The following is a 20,676-nucleotide window of genomic DNA, read 5'->3' as shown; positions in this document are numbered from 1 at the left end:
GCCTCTTTGTAGGTTACGTGGAACAGTCCCTCTTCCGCACCTACACAGGCCCCAAACCCCACCTCTTCCTCCGGTACATTGATGACTGTATCGGCGCCGCCTCTTGCTCCCCAGAGGAGCTCGAACAGTTCATCCACTTCACCAACACCTTCCACCCCAACCTTCAGTTCACCTGGGCCATCTCCAGCACATCCCTCACCTTCCTGGACCTCTCAGTCTCCATCTCAGGCAACCAGCTTGTAACTGATGTCCATTTCAAGCCCACCGACTCCCACAGCTACCTAGAATACACCTCCTTCCACCCACCCTCCTGCAAAAATTCCATCCCCTATTCCTAATTCCTCCGCCTCCGCCGCATCTGCTCCCACGATAAGACATTCCACTCCCGCACATCCCAGATGTCCAAGTTCTTTAAGGACCGCAACTTTCCCCCCACAGTGATCGAGAACGCCCTTGACCGCGTCTCCCGTATTTCCCGCAACACATCCCTCACACCCCGCCCCCGCCACAACCGCCCTCAGAGGATCCCCCTCGTTCTCACACACCACCCTACCAACCTCCAGATACAACGCATCATCCTCCGACACTTTCGCCATTTACAATCCGACCCCACCACCCAAGACATTTTTCCATCCCCACCCCTGTCTGCTTTCCGGAGAGACCACTCTCTCCGTGACTCCCTTGTCCGCTCCACACTGCCCTCCAACCCCACCACACCCGGCACCTTCCCCTGCAACCGCAGGAAATGCTACACTTGCCCCCACACCTCCTCCCTCACCCCTATCCCAAGCCCCAAGATGACATTCCACATTAAGCAGAGGTTCACCTGCACATCTGCCAATGTGGTATACTGCATCCACTGGTGGGCTTCGTCTACATTGGGGAAACCAAGCGGAGGCTTGGAGACCGCTTTGCAGAACACCTCCGCTCAGTTTGCAACAAACAACTGCACCTCCCAGTCACAAACCATTTCCACTCCCCCTCCCATTCTCTAGATGACATGTCCATCATGGGCCCCCTGCACTGCCACAATGATGCCACCCGAAGGTTGCAGGAACAGCAACTCATATTCCGCCTGGGAACCCTGCAGCCTAATGGTATCAATGTGGACCTCACCAGTTTCAAAATCTCCCCTTCCCCTACTGCATCCCTAAACCAGCCCAGTTCGTCCCCTCCCCCCCACTGCACCACACAACCAGCCCAGCTCTTCCCCCCCACCCACTGCATCCCAAAACCAGTCCAACCTGTCTCTGCCTCCCTAACCTGTTCTTCCTCTCACCCATCCCTTCCTCCCACCCCAAGCCGCACCCCCATCTACCTACTAACCTCATCCCACCTCCTTGACCTGTCCGTCTTCCCTGGACTGACCTATCCCCTCCCTACCTCCCCACCTATACTCTCTCCACCTATCTTCTTTACTCTCCATCTTCGGTCCGCCTCCCCCTCTCTTCCTATTTATTCCAGTTCCCACTCCCCATCCCCCTCTCTGATGAAGGGTCCAGGCCCGAAACGTCAGCTTTTGTGCTCCTGAGATGCTGCTGGGCCTGCTGTGTTCATCCAGCCTCACATTTTATTATCTTGGAATTCTCCAGCATCTGCAGTTCCCATTATCTCTGATATTCCCATAACTACTTGATTCTGAGCAGATATCCACCAAAACACTGATATCCCTTGTGGATATGCCACCTTTAAATAGGCTCTGTGAACCTGGATGGGGATGGCTTTTGAAGAAGCTACATTTCAGGAAAATGACTGAGGTGGGAAGCTGTCATTGTAACTCTCTGACAGGGACTTGGGTGATGCAAAGGAAATGAGTCCGCTTCCCAGAGGATCAGCAGAGGAGACCATGCCATCAGACCCTGATAGTCTGATTCAAGATCACTGCCCAGGTCAGTGCCATCTCCACAGCCTGGAGAAATGATTAACAACACTGTAAGAAGTCAGTGTGCATCCCCCACTGTGCCAGGGCAAGTGCCACATTCTGTAACCTCACACTTACTCAATCTCATACAGTCAAAATGTCATAGAGATATACAGCATGGAAACAGTCCCTTTTGTTCAACTTGCCCATGCTGACTAGATCTCCTATATAAATCTACTCCTATTTGCCTGCAGTTGGCCCGTATCCGTCTAAACCTTTCCTATTCATATACCCATCTAGATGCATTTTAAATGTTGTAACCATACCAGCCTCCACCACTTCCTCTGGCAGCTCATTCCATACATGTAACACCCTCTGCTAGAAAAAGTTGCCCCTTAGGTCCCTTCCCCCTCTCACCTTAAACTTATGCCCTTTAGTTTTGGACTCCCCCATCTGGGGAAAAGGATCTTGCCCATTTACCCTATCTATGCTTGGATTACCCTAGCGTGATTTTATAAACCTCTATTAGATCACCCCTCAGCCTCGAACACTCCAGGAAAAATAACCCCAGTCTATTCAGCCCTTCCCTATAGCCCTCCAACCCTGGCAACATTCTTGTAAGTCATTTCTGAATCCTTTCCAGTTTCTCAATATCCTTCCTACAGGAGGGGGACCAGAATTGCACACAATACTCCAAAAGTGGTTGAACCAATCTCCTGTGCAGCTGCTACATGACCTCCCAACTCCTGTACTCAATGCACTGACCAGCGAAGGCAAGCATAACAAATGCCTTCTTCACTATTCTGCCTAGCTGCGACTGTACTCTCCTACCACTAATGCTCATGCTCTATCACTGTCACTATTGACTGCAAGATCTTGCCTCACTCTGTCTCTCTCTTAACCCCCCACAACACAACCCCTGTCTATACTCTGCTTCCTCATTACCTCAAAATATTTCACCACCTTTCACTCACCTGCACCAGCAACAACAAGAATGCCACCCCCTTCCATCTCACTCAGCCTTTCTCTTCCTGTCATTATAGATGGAAACAGTCCACAATAGTGCAAAGAGAGACCGCACGTTAGGCTCCTCACCCCAAAAGAGAAGGGAATCCAGGAACTGCTCCTGCAGGAATGTTGAGATGTAAATGGCACTATTTCCACCTTACATCCAGTTGTTTGTATCTCTGTGGAGCCCGAAAGGTAACCATTCCAGCAGGAGGCATAACCTCATGGTCTTACAATGTGCTCCATGGATCAGTATGTGTGTTGACAGCCTGCTGCACCACATGGAAACAAGAAGAAGGGTCTAAGCCCGAAACATCTGCCTTCCTGCTCTTCTGATGCTGCCTGGCCTGCTGTGTTCATCCAGCTCTACACCTTATTATCTTAGAACAAAATGTTTACAGGGCAAGGGTTTCCAGATTACACTTTATGCCCCCATCCCCTACAGCATCCCTATTCTTTCGCTGGCCTCTGTGTCCAAAAGGACTGGAATGAATGAGTTGCTCGGTGATGTCTGTGTCAGAGAGATGAACAGGGGTCCAATGCATTAGAATGTCCAGCTGCTAGGGAGCTGGGCAAGCCTGTGTCCTGGACAGAGCATGGCTCTGTGTGTATAATGTTGTTTCCCTGTAAAAGTACTCACATTGTTGGCACCTGCAACTCTCATCGCTCGCAGTTTGTTATTACCCCACCCATTCTGACTATTGTCACAGCTGTTTTCTTCTCCATTGGCTCCTCTCCAATGTCTTTAAGCCTCCACTTCTCAATATCTGTGATCCACCAACAATTTAAAACACCTCCCCGTAAAACCCATCAGATCCACATATCCCTGGGTCCCCAACCCGTCTGCATGAGCCATTCACCTATACCCCTTTCTCCCAAGCCAGCTCCTAGTGACCATGCCAAGTGGGCATTCACTATTGCCCCAATCTAGAACCTCACCATGAGGCCTTCCATCCTGCATCTCCCCCTTCCCGCCCGGGCTTTACTGTAGCTTGCAGGTGCCATTTCCCCACTTCATAATTGTATTCCCCCATCCCACCTGCCTACAGCTCCCCCAATCTAAGACAACAGTTTGCAGAGTCTGCTTCCTGCAACATGACCCCTCTTCTCCCCCTCTTTCCCCTTAGACAGACCCGGCAGACTGTCGGTTGCCCACCCCTTGAGTGGCTTAATTAGAGAGCCCCCAGATGAGAAGAGCCTGGACCCCTGACTACCTTCCTGACTGTATACCTTCCTGGCCATGTTAGCCCCATGCCCTGGACTAGCTGTTATGGGGAAACTGTGTAAGCTGCGGGTATATGGTGCTAGTGTGTGATTGACATGACACATTTTGCCCAGCAAGAGATATGGCCTCTTGACTGAGGTCTGCTGAGTAGCAAGACAAGCTCCCCACACCTTGGCAGACCTCTGACCTGATTCTGCCACAAATTTTAGCCCAGCTCAAGTTGCTCAGACCCCTGTGACATTTCACCCATAGCTTCCTCGAGAATGTGGTGGTGAAATGGAGCAGTCTCTGTGGTGAAAGTCCACCCACAGTGCTGTTTAGAAAGGGAATTCTTGGCTTTCGACCCTGCACTGATGTGGATATGATGTCTGACTTAGAATAGTGTATGCTTGCACATACTGCTGTTGTCTTTCTGGGTGGTAGAGGGTGTAAGGTTAAGAGGGACTGTGGAACAATGCACATGTGAAATTCTGCACCGACAGCACAGTATGGTAACGTGCATGCACCTTATATAAATAAAGTAATGGTTAACACGAAATCATTTTAAAGGCAAAATCTTTAATAGTCCAAGAACATTCATTCTTAGCCAGCTGTCAATGTCATTAATGAGAAATGTGAGCATTTATCATAGGAAACTTGTTACAGGCATGTGTATAAAGTACGAAGATGCACTTGACATTTGTTCCTAGCAGGCATGTAGGTTCATAAGTGTACCCCTGACTCTACTTTTGCTATGAGGCACAGTCAATTAATGTATGTGCAGTGGGGATAATTAAAACCTTGGACTTTTAGATACACAACACTTATTGATATATTACATAATTCCTTTTGTACAGTACTTTTAATTAAGCGGGTCAACAACTGCATAAAACAGTTCACAATAATATTTCATGTCAATTTATTGACTAGATGAAATTGAAGCCCTACAGTATTGGTTAGCTTCCCTCCACTTGCTTGACACTGGATCCGTGGCTGAAACATTCTATAAATTTCAAATAGCAAGTATACCTTCTGACTGAAAAGATACATTTCTGTTGTCATGACACTTGATTGTGCAATTCAATCAATGTGCAGCATTCCAAATTGCTCTGTCAACTTTCCACATTCTGTTTTTCTGTTGCAGCTGTCACATAGTAGCCGTACCCTTCAGCATGAGATTATTTCTGGAGTGACTTTCCCAACTATGTCTCCAACTTGTATCTTGAGACAAAATTGTTATTCATTAACAGACCAAAACGCCAGCAAATCACTTATAAAATGTAACTGAAGATTCTGCAAAAACATATTAAGTTGTTGTTCAGCTTTTCATTCAAAAGCTCAATCAGTTTCCAATTCCTGAAAGGGCTACAGCCTGCTGCAACCAATCTACCTATCCCTCTATCCTACTTTTTTTCTGTTGGGGTGCTTTACGTTATTTGAACAGTCCATTACACAAAGGACATTAAAGTGATAAAATGTTCAACCTAGTTTCACAAGGATGATGTGAAAGATTGGAGATTGGAGTTACCAGGGCCAATGACTTCCTTTCAAGCAGAAAAGGCTGAGAAGAGATTAAATTGAGGTTTTGAAAGACAATTGATAAAGCTAATAGACTATTTCCTCTGGTCAGTTAAGTGGACAAATGTGATCATCAATTCACAGTTTCACTGAGAAGAAGGAAAGAATTATTTCTTTCCAGAGAGATTCATCAGAGCATGGACTGCCAAAGGAAATAGGATGAGACATAGACCATTGTGCTTTGGAACCTAAAGATGTGTAGAACTATGTCTAGTAAGCCTGTAGACAATATCTATACTTGCTGAATAGTATGACAGAGATTCAGGATGGAGCTGAAATAAGTTAAAGGATAGATTTGACGCTAAACATGTCAAACCAATACAGAACAGCAATCAACAAACCACAGATAGCTAAATGATAATTCCAAGCAGTTGCATTTAAATGGCACTCTTAATGTAATAAAATGTTAAACGCTCTTCACAGTATCAACAGAATTCAATACCGAATCATGCAAAAGATGACAAAAAGTTCAGCCAAAGAAGTATATCTTTAGAACTATCTTAAGGAACAATGTGAGGTAGACAGGTAACAAATTTCGTGGAGGAATTTACAGAGTTTATGGTCATGGCAGTCGAGGGCGCAGCCCATACCGGTGGGGTAATTAATTTCATGGCTGCTCAAGAGTTCATCAAGAGGGGACCTGAAGTGAGGTCAAAGCTCCTCATCTCTTGCCATCGGTGCTGGCAAAGGCAATGCAGTACAGGTCTGTGCGCACTGATATCCAGCAGACTCTGAGACTACCCAGATCTCCATGGCAGAGCCAGTCTGCCCATACAGGCAGCCAGACACATGCATGTCTGAAGTAGCAGTGTCCCGACTGTATTGCTACAATCCTGCTACCCCTGTACCCAGTGCCTCTGATAAATCTGCCTGCTGCTCCTGTGTCCGTTTGTGCCATGAAGTCCCATGCACTCTCTAAGCAGGTGCCTGGCCTCTAGCAATCCCGTGAGTGCCAGCGACCTGAGGTGGTTATTCCTTGGTCAGCTGTGGAGATGTGGCTGTGAAGTTCTCACCAGGAGCTGCTCCTAACTCGGAGCTAGAAAACAGACCCACCGAGGTGTCAGTGCCTGGCCTGCTGGAGGCTGCAGGGAGACCGCCTGGTCAGTGCTTCGTCTCAGAGAGCCCTGCCCGCGTCCTCAGAGCTAGACAAGGGGCAGTGTTGCTGTGTCCATCTCTTGACTGGGGAGACTGTGAACGTTCTGCTGGTACCTGCATGCAGCAAACAAGAGAATGTGTCATGTCGTTGGGTAGAGGGAGTTTCATGTTAACTGCACAACAATGGGCAATGTTTCTTCTTTAGTCACAGAGACATGGAAGTATCAACATTTCCACAGGAACTGGGCCCAGTTTTCACCAACCAGTGCCAAAATCATAGAGCATATGGAGTTGAATGTCTGGCACCCCGCCACCCATCCGGTCTGTTTCAGCCCTGCTGGGTCTGTTTCCTCCTGGAATGAGAGGTGTTGGGTGATATGGACGTGGGTTTCACAGCTGTTTAATGTTGGTGCTGGTCAGAGAAAAGTGGTGAGCTGTCCAAGTGAGTTACTAACCAGCATACAGGCCAGGGTTATTTGTGTGGGGTTTTGGTAGAGGATTAGAGCAAGAGCAAGACAGTATTGCATGCAGTGGTGAGAGTGGTAGATGATGTGCCTTGATAGGAGGTGTTTACAATACCAGAATTCTTTTTTCTTTATTCTTTCATGAGATGAGGGTGTCACTGGCCAGGCAGCATTTATTGCCCAGCCCTAATTGTCCAGAGGGCAGCTCAGAGTCAACCACATTTATGTGAGTCTGGAGTCACATATAGGTCAGACCAGCTAAGGATGGCAGTGTACTTCCCTAAATGGACGTTAGTGAACCAGATGGGCTCCAAATAGAATCATGGTCATCGTAAGACTCTTAATTCCAGCGGTTTATTGAATTCAAATTCTACCATCTGTCACTGCGGGATTCGAACCCAGGTCCCCAGAACATTATCTGTGTCGCTGGGTGAACAGTCCAGTGATAATACCACTAGGCCGTCATCTCCCCCAATGAGTATGTGAGGTAGGACAGATGATAGTGGTACTTATTCTAACAAACTGGAGAATAGAGGAAAGACAGAAGCATAAGATATGTATGGGCAGCTAGGATCAAGCAAATTCCTGGAGGAAATATGGGATGTCAGATTACACTTGAGAGAAATCAGGAGAGCTGAAGGGGGACACAACTTGGCTTTGGCAGATTAGGTAAAGGGGAATCCAAAGAGATTCTACAAGTACATGAAGGACAAAAGAGTAACCAGGGTGAGAATAGGACCCCTTAAAGATCAACAAAGTCATCTATGTGTGGAGCCACAAGAGATGGGTGATATCCTAAATGAATATTTCTCAGCATTTACTGTGAGAAAGGCATGGATGCCTGGGTGACTTGGGAAAATAAAGAACAACATCTTGAAGAGAGTCCACATTAGGAGAGGAGGAACTTGAAGTTTTAAAATGCATTAAGGTAGATAAATCCCTGGAACCTAATGAAATGTACCCCAGGACTCTGTGGGACACTAGGGAGGAAATTGTGGGGTCCCTAGTGGAGACATTTATGCCATTAACAGCCACAGTGAAATGCCCAAAGGTTGGAGGGTGGCTCCTGTTGTGTTGCCATTTAGGAAAGTCTGCAGAGAAACACCTGGGAGCTGCAGACTGGTGAGCCTAATGTCTGTGGTGGTGAATTGTTGGAGGGGATTCTGTGAGACAGGATCTACATGTCTTTGGATGGGCAAGGACTGATTTGGGATAGTCAGTGTGGCTCTGTGCATGGGAAACCGTGTCTCATAAATTTGACTGAATTTTTTTGAAGGGGTGACCAAGAAGGTAGATGAGGGCAGTGCGATGGACATTGTCTACATGGTCTTTAGCAAGGCCTTTGACAAGGTACTGCATGATAGACTGTTGGGTATTGTTAATCCTGACAGGATCTAGGGAGAGCTAGCCAATTGGCTAGACAATAAGTGATAGAGGGTTGTTTTTCAGACTGGAGGCCTGTGATCAACAGTGTATGGCAGGGATCACTGTTATTTGTCATTTATAAAAATGATTTGGATGAGAATCTAGGAGGTATGGCTAGTGAGTTTGATAGTGACACCAAGATTTGTGGTATTGAGGACAATGAAGAAGTTTTCTGGGAATGCTGTGAGATCTTGATCAATTAGTCAATGGGCTGAGGAATGGCAGATGGAGTTTAGTTGAGATAAATGCAAGGTGTTGCATTTTGGTAGGTCAAACCAGGGCAGTACTTACACAGTCAATGTTAGAGCCTGGGGAGTGCTATAGAACAAAGAGATCCAAGATTAAAGGTTCATAGTTCCTTAAAAGTCGAGCCACAGGTCAATAAGATGATGAAGAAAGTTTTTAGCATGCTTGTCTTCATTAGTCAGAGCATTGAGTTTTGGAGATGGGAAGTCTTGTTGCAGATGTAAAAGACATTGGTAAGGACAAATCTGGAGCATTTACATGCAGTTCTGGTCACCCTACTATAGAAAAGATATTATTAAACAAGAAACATTTACCAGGATGCTTCCTGGACTGGAAGGTTTGAGTTATAAGGTGAGTTTGTGTAGGCTAGGACTTTTCTCCCTGGAGCATAGGAGATGGAGGGGTGACCTTCTGCAAGTCTATAAAATCATGAGAGGGATAGATAAGGTAGATAGCGGACTGCTTTTCCCAATGATAGAGGAGTCTAAAATTAGAGGACATAGTTTTAATGAGAGAGGAGAGAGATACAAAACGGTCCAGAGGGGCAAATTTTTAACACGGGGGATGGTGAGTGTCTGGAATGGGCGGCCAAAGATAGTGGTGGAAGCAAGTACAATTTCATCATTTAAGAAACATTTAGACAGGTATGTGGATGGATTTGGTATGGAGGCATATGGACCAAATGCAAGCGAATATATGTAATATAATTGTGAAAACTGAGTGGCATGGATGAGTTGAGCGGAGGGGCCTGTTTCCATGCTGTAAGCCTCAGTGACTCTATGAATCTAGTGCCACTGATGCCCTTGTAGTAGTGGTGGTCATTGCTGTGATAGTTAACACCTTAGTGCCCTGGGTGGCTACCTTGAGGCTGCTAATGCTTGACCAGGTGCACAATGGATTTGAAACATAGTGTCAGTGCCAGAGATTCCAGAATATCTCAACAGTAGTGAATATGGAAGTGGGAGAATCGAACTAGCATCAGACGAGTGGGCTGCCATCAGTTGTGGACCTAGTCAATGAGACGAGCTTGGGATAATCGCATGGGAAAGCTCAGAAGGGTGGCAATGTGGCACAATGGTTAGTACTGCTTCCTCACAATGCCAGGGATCTGGGCTCAGTTCTACCCTTGGGCGACTGTCCGTGTGGAGTTTACACATTGTTTCTGTGTCTGTGTGAGTTTCTTCTGGGTGCTCCAGTTTCCTCCCACAGCCCAAAGAGTGTATGTTAGGTAATTGTCCAAGCTAAATTGCTCATTATGTCCAGGGATGCGGAGGTGAGATGAATTAGCCCTCGGGAAATATGGGACAGGCTAGTGGACTGGGTCAGGGTGGGATGCTCTTCAGAGGTTGGTGCAGGCACAATGGGCTGAATGGCCTCTTTCCATGTTGTAGGGATTCTATAAAGTCTTTGCAGAGAGACATCCTCCATGAAATTCGATAGTAAAACTGTTGCTGGTAAGATTCAACTCTTGGAAATGAACATGGTGAAGCTCTATTTTGAAGTTTATCAGATGAATCAGACAAGTACATTACATTTGCAAGTTTTATTGTTTGTTTTCCTTTTGGAAAGTAGTATTCAAATACATGACCCCTGAGATTTTGCCTGGGGTTTAAACTAATAATCCAGTGACATTACTTCTGCACTATCACCTCTGTGGTGAGAGAGCTGCTCAGAAAACAACCACACACACACATGTTACTGGCATTCAAGATTTCCAACCTTAATTCCTGCTTTGCATTCAGCCTAGGCCTGAAGTGTGCTTCCAGACAGAACGTACCATGAGCAGTGTTTACAGGTTCAGGCGGAAAACCTGTAAATGAAATGGTATAGTGAATCTGGCTGAAAAGAGGAGGTTAGAGAAGCAATGTAGCTAGAGAATGTGACAATAGCTTAAAACTGGCAATAATAGCAAGAACAAACAAATAGAAGATTAATACTTCAAATCAGGTTCCATCAATGGGAACTGGAGAGTTTTCAAACTGGTTATGAATTAATGAAAGCTTCTGAATGTACCAAAATATATTTAATTCAGATTGCTTTCCTTTACAATGGGAAGTCAAGAAGCTGTGATAAACTGGATTCAACTTGGCCTGATTCACAATGTGTTTGTGCCAGTAATGATCCAGCGAGACTGAGATGATGACACTGTAACAGCCTGGAGCTTGGCACAGTCCATCCTTTAATGCGATGCTAACGTGCAATGGAGAATTCAATGGGTTTCACTAGTAATTATTCTGAAACTGTTTGGCTCTGACTGCTCCATAAGTTGCAGAAAACCGTGCCTGCTCTTTAGCAATAGAGAGCATTTATGTTTTGGCTGCATGGTATATACAGACAGCCTCCTCCATTAGCATCAATGCAATTCCTGCCCAGGAATGAGGATAGGATTCCTCAGCAAACTACTCCGGTCATCCCCAGTATATGAAGCTCTAACAGAAACACTGATACGAGTGCAAGGCTTTAAATGCTGAAATGGGTGTAAGCGTGAGAGCTTGGTGTATAAGGGGGATAAGAGTGAGGTGTTCCTTTTTTTATGTTATTGACACATTAGTGTGGAGGTTAAAAACAAGAGGGTACAGGAAATCAGTTCTATGAATAACCAAACCACATTCAGTTGAAAATAAAAGGTGATGTCACAGGGAACAGATAATTGCTTGTTTGGTATGTATTTTCCTTGTTTGCCTTCTCTTTTAAAGCTCAGAAAATGTATAGGTATTTGTAAAATGTCATTAGTATTAGTAAAGTTTACAAACAGTAATACATATTACTCGTAGTAGTGTGGTTTATTATTTATAAATCAGCTAATAGAAACTAAATTGATTGAAACTTAATGCAGATAGCAGGATAGGTGATGTGAAGCAAATGCAGGATGTTGGAATTTCTGGATACTGCTGTGATTCAAGGCAAACATGTCTGTGGCAAGTGCCTGTAGCTCGAGGAACTTCAGCTCATAATTTATGAGCTCAAGTCTGAGTTACAGACACTGTGATGTATCAGGGTCGGCGGGGAGTGATCATACCCCAGCAAATTTTGAATTGGTCAATGGTCAGGTTGAGAAGGATATGACTGTGAATGAGGAACCTGAAATTCTGACTGTAATCCATCCCTGGTAGCTCTGGCTAAACAGAGTAGACAGTGAGGGATTTAAATCTAGGGCACATAGGCAAAGCCTTATGATGAGGCGGCAGCATGGTGGGTCTGTGGTTAGCACTGCTGCCTCAGCGCCAGGGACCTGGGTTCGATACCAGCCTTGAGTGACTGTGTGGATTTTTTACATTCTCCCTGTGTCTGCATCAGTTTCTTCTAGGTTCTCTAGTTTCCTTCCACAGTCCAGCAATGTGCAGGTTGGGTAGATTGGCCAAGCTAAATTTTCTCATAGTGTGCAGGCTGGGTGGGTTAGCCATGAAAAATGTGGGGTTATGGGGATGGACTGGGTCTACGTGATTTGCTCTTCGGTGCAGATATGATGGGCCGAATGGCCTCTTCTGCACTTGTAGGGTTCTATTTACCATGAAGATAAGGATAATTTTCTTCACTCAGAGGCTTATAAATGTTTGGATTTCTGGCCCTCAGAGGATGGAAATGGTTCATTACTGAATATATTCAAGGCTGATTTGGAAAATTTATGATCTTTTGGAGATTCAAGGGAAATGGGGACTATGTGGGAGTATTGAAGCAGAAGATCAATAACAGGTCAATAATGATGGGCATAATTTTAAGGTAAGGCAGGAGGCTTTGGGAGGATTAATAGGAATCTAGAATGCACTGACAGGCAGGATAGTTGAGGTGGGAAATCTTACAACCTTTAAAAGGTAATTTGACAAGCACTTGAAACGTCATAACATTCAAGGCAATGGGCCAAATGCTGGAATGTGAGATTAGTGTAGGTTGCAAGTAGTTTAGTCAGTCCAAATGCAATGGGCCAAAGGCCCTGTACTGTACAGTATGACTCAACGATCAATGATAATTGTTTTGCTTGGTGGGATCGGATCAAGGTGTAGTTCCTGTTCTTACTTCTTGTGTTCTTAAGGATATAGCAGCTGCATACCAACCTTGTTTAGTATTCTACTTTGTGATTGCTTCTGTGTTAAATATTAACTCAGGCATCCAAGAGGGATGATAGAAACAATATTCAGGTTTATAGGGAAAATGCAAAGGTTTGACACATACTTAAATTGTCAGAGAGCCGATGCAGGCACCATGGGCTAAATGGCAAGCACTGCCCCATAATAAATTGTGTGAAGTTTCGTTCCTTCTGGAATTGTAGTTTAATTGATTTACATCTGAGATTTTGTAGTTAAGAATATTCAGATTAGCTCTGATCTTGTTGACAAGTTTGATTTCTGATAGTTTTTGAGATGTTGTTTCAGTAAAAGGAGAACTCTGAAAACTTCGGGCTGACCTTTAATAACTTCACCACAGCCTGGGTAACAACTTGAATATTAAGAGCAGCTGTAACAAATAATATTTCAAATTTTTAAGGTGAGAGGAGAATTTAAAAAGCGCATGAGGGACAACTTTTTTGAACGGAGAATGGTTAGCGTGTAGAATGAACTGCCAGAGGAAATGGTGGACACAGGTACAGTTTCGTTTGGAAGGCATTTGGATAAGTTTGTGAGAAATTTGACCCATATATGAGAAATATAGGCCAATTGGACCAAATGCAAGCAAGTGGGACATTTAGTTTTGGAACATTTAGTTTGGCGTGGGCTAGTTGGACCAAACGTTGTTTCCAGGCTGTTTGACTCTATGACTCTAGTTATAGTGATGCTGTCTAATCATGGTTATCTAACTGCTCTGTGAAGACATCCTTATTGATAGATTCCAGCACTCTCCCAATGGCCAACTTTTTGGCCTCCAGTTCCTTTTTCTTTTTCCAGCCTTTCTTGAATAGTAGAGTTATGTTTGCTAACCTCCAGCTCTGGGACTTTTTCTGGAATCTGAGCAATTTTGGAAAATCATTTAGTTCTGTTAGGCTATCAGATCTGGAAATTTGTCAAATTTTAATCCCTTAAGCTTCTTGAATATATTGTCTCTGTTGGTATTAATTACTTTAATTTCTTCAGTCTTATTAGCCCTTTGACTTCCTTCCACTCTCAAAACACATGCAAAATATTACATAGAATCATAGAACCCTACAGTGTTGAAGCAGGCCATTCAGCCCTCTGAACAGCATCCCACTCAGACCCACTCCCTACCACTACCCATCACCCTGCATTTCCCATGGCTAATCCACCCTACATACACATTCCTGGATACTATGGGCAATATAGCAAGGCAAATCTATCTAACCTGCACATACTTGGACTGTGGCAGGAGACTGGACCACCTGGAGGAAATCCTTGCAGACAGAGCGTTTAAACTCCATACAGTCACCCAAGACTGGAATGGAACCTGATTCCTGGTATTGTGAGGCAGTAGTGGTAAACACTGAGCCACCATTGTCATCCTTTTGTCCAACTTTTTTACTGTTTCCTAATTTTTCATAATAATTTATCCTGTCTTTGCCTCTAATAAGCGAATATCTCCTTCAGCTACTCTCTTCCTTCTCTTATAAAAGCTTTTAAAATCAATTTTTATATTCCTGTCTCATGCACCGTCTTCTTCTGTGTTACCCTTCTAGTAACATTTTGATCACCCTTTGCTGATTCCTAAAACTCCCTGTCCCTAGGCTTACTACTGTTCTTCACAATATGATTAGCCTCTATTTCTTTGCCAATAAGGAACCGCTGCACTTTTCACATTGAGCTATTTTTTTAATTTTTAATGGGACATATTTTTGTTAAACATATTTTGCATAATTTCTTTACACATTTTGCACTGATTATTTCTGGTCATACATTTCAGTCTTCCTAATCATTCAACCTTGGCTAGCTCTTGCATCATGCCTATTTAATTAGCTTTGGTTAGGTTGAAGAATTTGGTTTGGGATAAGAGTGTGTTACTCTCAAACTTAATATGGCATTTAATTCCAATATGATATTATTTTTCCCAGTACAGCCTTACTGTGCAATACTAGATCTAAAATAACTTTGCCCTTAGTTGGTTTTATAACACATCTGTATTGTTCTGGTAGTAGTTGCAAAATTCATCTTTCTGTCTACATTTGCCAATTTAGTTTTTCAATTCTATAAGAAGATTAGAAATACCATGATCATTACATTGCACTTGTTACAATCTCTGATTATTTCTTGCTTAATGCTCTGTTTAGTAGAGTAATAACTGCTGAGGGGCTTATAAACTGCACATACCAGCAATTTCTGGCCCTTGTTATTCTTATTTTCCACCCACTGAACCAAGTTCCTATTTTATTCCTGTCTTTTTGTCATGCTATATTACCAGGGATTCTCCTCCTCCTGTTTCCATTCCATGTGTCCATTTGAATAACTGTGCATCCGGCCACATTTTCCAAACCTGGTCACCTTGTATTCAGTTATTTTAGTAATATCTGTCGAGGGATGAATATTGATTCTGTAGCTGTTATTCTAATAGTAGCATTGGATATTTCACATCCACTGGGAACAAAAGCAGTTCCTTGATTTAATAGCTCATCCAGAAGATTACATTTCTGACACTGTGGCTTCCCCTCAAGTACCACTATGTACAAGTGACAGGGGTAGTGTATATCACTTGACAGTCTGAGTCAGAATAATTATCAACAGTTCGAAGACCATCTAGAATACAATGAACGTTTCCTAATTCTCCTTTGGAGAGCACCATAGTAATCTCATTTCAGACGTATAAGGTATGTTGGCTTAAGGCAACTTCCATTCCATTTAGAGTTAAACTCCTTTTAGAGTAGGAAGTATTTTATCTTTATGAATAGAATCAAATCAGTGATGAATCCAGGTAACCAGCAGCAACCAACCACAGGAATCAAATACTGGATGTAAATTTCAACCCAGTACTTCAAATGATGATGCCTACAGTCTTTGTAAAATATAATTCACTTGGCTCTTTCAACAGACACTGGATTTGATTGATTAAATTGGTTTGAGATCACAACAAATCTGCTTCGAAGAATGCAATAAAACATATCCCAAACCTTTTCCCTAGAAATTCAGTGCTTCATTTAAATGTAATTATAGAGTTACCTCCAACTCTAAGTGTTTGGATAAATCCCTTTGAGCTTTGTCTTCTGAAATTTTGTTTGGAGTAGAAAGGATTACTGAAGCACTGATAACTAATTGACTTTGACTGCTTGCCAAATGATAATGAAAACTCAATCTTCTCCAGATGAGCCTACTAATGCAACAGGGAAAACAATGAAAGCGAGCTGCCCTTGTGTAAAACACTGTAGATTTTGCTACTACGTCTTTAGTGGAAGTCATCAATAGCCACATACATTCATTACCCTCTACCTAGTCCTGAACTTGGGGATGGACTGTAATGCAGGATCTGTACTGGAAAAGATAATTCCTTTAATTATAATAATTGGCTAAATTTAGCAGCAGCACACAATGCATGAACATGCCTATCTTTCTTCCCTCTCTGAGTACAACCAACAAGGTGTCATATTTTGGAAATCAGTATGGTCTCTATCTTAATCCCTGATTGAAGGAGAAATGAACATTCAAAAAGATGTTTTGAGACGGTGGCCTTCCATGTTGTGAGAAGTGTAGACTTCCTGCAGCTAAAGGAAGAAGCCAACCAGGTTCCAACCTCCATGGAGGGTTCTGTCTCACCCTGTGATGCAATCTGCACACTAGTTTAAGGCCATCTTCCTTCTTATTACCATTGAGCTGGGGAAATAACATTAATGCCTGCAAGAAAGACGCAGCAGTCACAAATGATACTGGGACTTGCTGTTGGTAAGACACACTCACTGGTCCTCTTTCTGTGATGAGAAAGACAAAGTAACATAAACTAGGAACCCATTGCTAGGTTCAATTAATAACAATTCTTTTGGTGTGGAATCATCTGTTGATTTTTAGGGGGCCTTTAATCACTGCTAGACATTCAACAATTTGTGGAGAATTTTTGTTTATTTATTGAGTTTGTTAAGAAGCAGCAGTTTAGATATAGTGCATTTATTAATTAGACAAAGAAAAGGATATGACTGTGACAATTGGCTATGGTCCACTGATATTAAAGGGCAAACAAACTATTGGTACAGAAGTTGTTGATCTCACTAAAGTTGTGGGGGCAACAACATGTTCTCCAGATGCAGTGTTAGGGAACTCTTCTGTTGGTATTTCTCCTCTTCTTCTGGTCCATCACCATCTGGAGAAGACAGGTCTCTGAAGACCACCTGATGAGAAGAGCTCATGTGGAAAGTCTCTTCCCATGAGCACTTGCTGATATCTCGTACTTCTAGGGGCAGGTAACCAACATTGTCTGTTAATTGTCTGGATCCTCTTGATCAATGGCCATGAGACAACTAGTCATGACATCAGTCAACACAGTGTGGAGCTGGAGGAACACAGCAGATCAGGCAGCATCAGAAGAACAGATTGTTTATGCAGGCAGGAGGCTAGTCACTACTGTAACATGGTTAAATGAGAATTCATGCCATACAGGGAGCACTGAATATTGAATACTAAGAGCATACCAATTTCCAAAACAAGGCACAAATATTATTTGAAGTAACAGGTTTATGCACCATCAGCTCCAAGAAACAGCAGTGAGATAAAGACAAGATAACTGTACAGGAATATTGGAGCAGAAGTACACCATTCAACCCTTGTAGCATGCACTGCTAATCTAGATAAATGCTGATCATCTACCACAATGTCATATTCCCACACTATCCCTGGTCTTCTTGACATCATAAGTAACTGGAAAACTATCAGTTAAACTTTGTCCTGGACTTAATTACTAAGCTTCTACAATCCTCTAGAGCAGAGAATTCCAAAGAATTGCCAAGTTGATTCCTGTGTTTGATACATTGCAAAAGTACAAAAGATAAGATTACGCTGGAGAGGGTTCAGAAGAGATTTACAAGGATGTTGCTGGGAATGGAGTGTTTTAATTATAAGAAGAGGCTGGTTAGGATGGGACTGTTTTCGCTGGAGCGTAGCTGGTTGGAAGGGGTGACCTTATAGAGCTTTCTTAAACTGTAACAGGTACAGATAAGATGAATGGCAGGTGTCTTTTCCCTAGGGTGCGATATTTCAAGACTGGGGGACATATGTTTAAGGTGAGAGAGCAAAGATTTACAAAAGACATGAGGGGCAAATTTTTTACACAGTGACTGATTTGTGTGTGGAATCAACTTCCAGAGGAAGAACTGAATGTGGGTACACTTGGAACATTTAAAAGACATTTGGATAAGTACATGAATTAGAAATGTTTGGAGGGATATAGGCTAAATGAAGACAGGTGGAACTAGATTAGTCTGGGATTATTGTCAGCATGGACTGGTTGTTTCCATGGTCTATGACTCTATTTAAAAAGAGAATTACTTCATTAACTTTAGGATTTCCCAAGATCATGAAATATGCAAAATAAAAGCACGCCTTTGTTTTTTATTCAGGATTGTTAAAAGATAATGTGCAATTTTTATTGTCAGGAATTTCAGGATGGTGGCAGTGATGACAGAAGCTGATGAAGAAAGTCGAAAGCAATGGAGAATGCCACACCTGAACCAATGTACGTTGATGTGGACAAAGGTTTGACATTGGCCTGCTTTGTTCTCCTGTGCCTCTTCCTGATTATGATGATTATCCGCTGTGCCAAAGTGATCATGGACCCATACAGTGCCATCCCCACATCAACCTGGGAGGAGCAGCATCTGGATGACTGAATGCAACATGGGCACAGGGGACAAGTCTAAGAGATTCCTCATGCTGCCACTAGATAAAGATGCCCAGCTTAACACGTCTGCTTGAGCAGACAGGACTCATTACAAATATTGAACCTAATCGTCAAATCCTGTGGAAGTGTTTACTGGAAGTTGCATGTGTATAAGTGCCTCAGCAAAGATTATGTTTGTCTTAAATGATCTTTTATGTTTATATCGTACAGTTGCACTGGATCAATAGAACTGTATATCTTACACATATCAACAGTAGTCTTAGGGTAGCACAGGATAAATATGAATCAATTATCTGCTGTTAAATATAAAGACATATGACAAAGCCTTGGCCTACGCCTGCTAAATCCTATGTCATAAAATCCCTAATTCTCTGTAAGCAATATATAGCAATGGTATCAGTTTGAAAGGCATTATGAATATCTCTGTTTTCTGAAAATTGTTTACAGTTGTGGTGCTTTCCTTGACCTATAACCTCTCATTACAGCTTTATGTGCTAATGTCCTTTAAAATCAACTCAAAGTTTGTGTTTACACCAGATGACTTTTTGATTGACCCACTCCGCAATGGGGTACCCAGTGTTTTCTCACACTTTGACTCCATTAAATGGACCAATGATGGTATGATTATTGTTTGTTTACACCCTGGACCAAATCACTTCAACTGAGAGTTACACACATCTGTGTACTAACTGTCAGCTATGCGTTCTTGGCCTTAATGTTAGATCTGCAAGGTTTCTGCCTCCTGACCCCAATAGCAGCTTATAGCCAGTGGTGAAACTGTAAGGAGGAGGAGCTAATGGCCACATCCATATATAACAAACTTAAAAATAAAGTTCCATTTTTAAAAACCACAACATGGTTCACTCAGTCAGAAATACTGACTGCATTTCTTTGGGTGTCCAATGATTCCACTGGACTTGTTCTTTTCATTTTTCATCTATTTTTAATGACCTTGTTCTTCAGGATTGATGTAAAGCATAGAGAATTTAGTCCTCATTCCCCCTCATAGGGGAAACAGCCTCTCTGTGTCCACCCAGTTAATCCCCTCTGCATTTCATATGTTTCAATAAGATCACCACTCATCCTTCCATACAGTACAATGGGCAAAAACTAAATGGTCCAACCCTTCATCATAAGATGGCACTGTCTGTTAGAGACCAGACCAGACTTCCCCAAAATATTTTATTGAGATAGCCTAGATCCTAGCTTTTAATTTGTTTTGAAGGCAAGGGTAAGGTGCTTCGTCCGAGATATGATTTGATTGGTTCTCCATTAAGTTTTAATCAAAACACACTTTATTCTTACAATACAATTAAAATACAGCAAAGCAAAGAATCTGTATAATGACTTTATTCACATACTTGAAAGGGCAATGTACTATTTAACCACTTAATCATCAACTGTTCGAATATAGACAGCATCCCATAAACACATCCTACGGAAAAAATGCAATGCAGCAATACAATTATGATTCTCACATGCTCCCTCTGTCCAGGTCAGTAGGAAGAAACACTGAAATAAACAATCTGCTCCTTCTGATTTCTAAGCGGACAATGCCCTGTCTGAGTCTTCAGTCTAGCAGCAGACAGAACTCTAGTTATCTGCTCCAGCAGCTAACAAAAATACCCACTGAAAGCAAAACAAATGTCCTCAGAGTCTGTCTGAGCCCAGCCCTGCCCACTCATGACTCTTTTGTCTCATTCTGAGAATAGAACACCCAGGGAGAAACCCAAATCTATTTACAAATTGCCTGCTGGGCAGACACACCTCAGCACCGCTCTGACAAAACCCCTCTGCAAGAGAAACAGGATAGAACACATCTCTTAAAGGCACAGTATTGTCACACCTCAATATCCCACATTTTTATAGGTAGCCCCCATTCAAATGGTAGGTGTTGTTTTCAGCTCCTCTGCCATTTTCACAATAAGGGAGAAGCTCTCCGTCATTGGAAAAAACAGCACTAATGTTTTATAAATATACAATGAAGAAAAGGAAAGAATAATGCCAATTAGAAACCAAAAAGGCAACTCATGTGTGAA

General features: G+C 43.0%; 1 protein-coding gene across 1 annotated transcript in view; it reads left to right on the top strand.

The window, feature by feature from the left end:
- The window catches only part of LOC125467317 (cortexin domain-containing 1 protein), a 43,781-nt gene extending 23,476 nt beyond the window's left edge, over positions 1-20,305 (top strand). Inside the window, exon 3 of the mRNA XM_048562991.2 lies at positions 18,393-20,305. Coding sequence (XP_048418948.1) covers positions 18,447-18,626 — 180 coding nt within the window. The 5' untranslated portion in view covers positions 18,393-18,446 and the 3' untranslated portion in view covers positions 18,627-20,305. The remainder of the gene's footprint in view (positions 1-18,392) is intronic.
- Positions 20,306-20,676: the final 371 nt, after the last annotated feature.

The sequence above is a fragment of the Stegostoma tigrinum genome, chromosome 33 (genome assembly GCF_030684315.1).
Source record: "Stegostoma tigrinum isolate sSteTig4 chromosome 33, sSteTig4.hap1, whole genome shotgun sequence".
Lineage (NCBI taxonomy): Eukaryota > Metazoa > Chordata > Chondrichthyes > Orectolobiformes > Stegostomatidae > Stegostoma > Stegostoma tigrinum.
The sequence above is the reverse complement of the archived record's forward strand: the minus strand, read 5'-3'. Positions and strand labels throughout refer to the sequence as shown.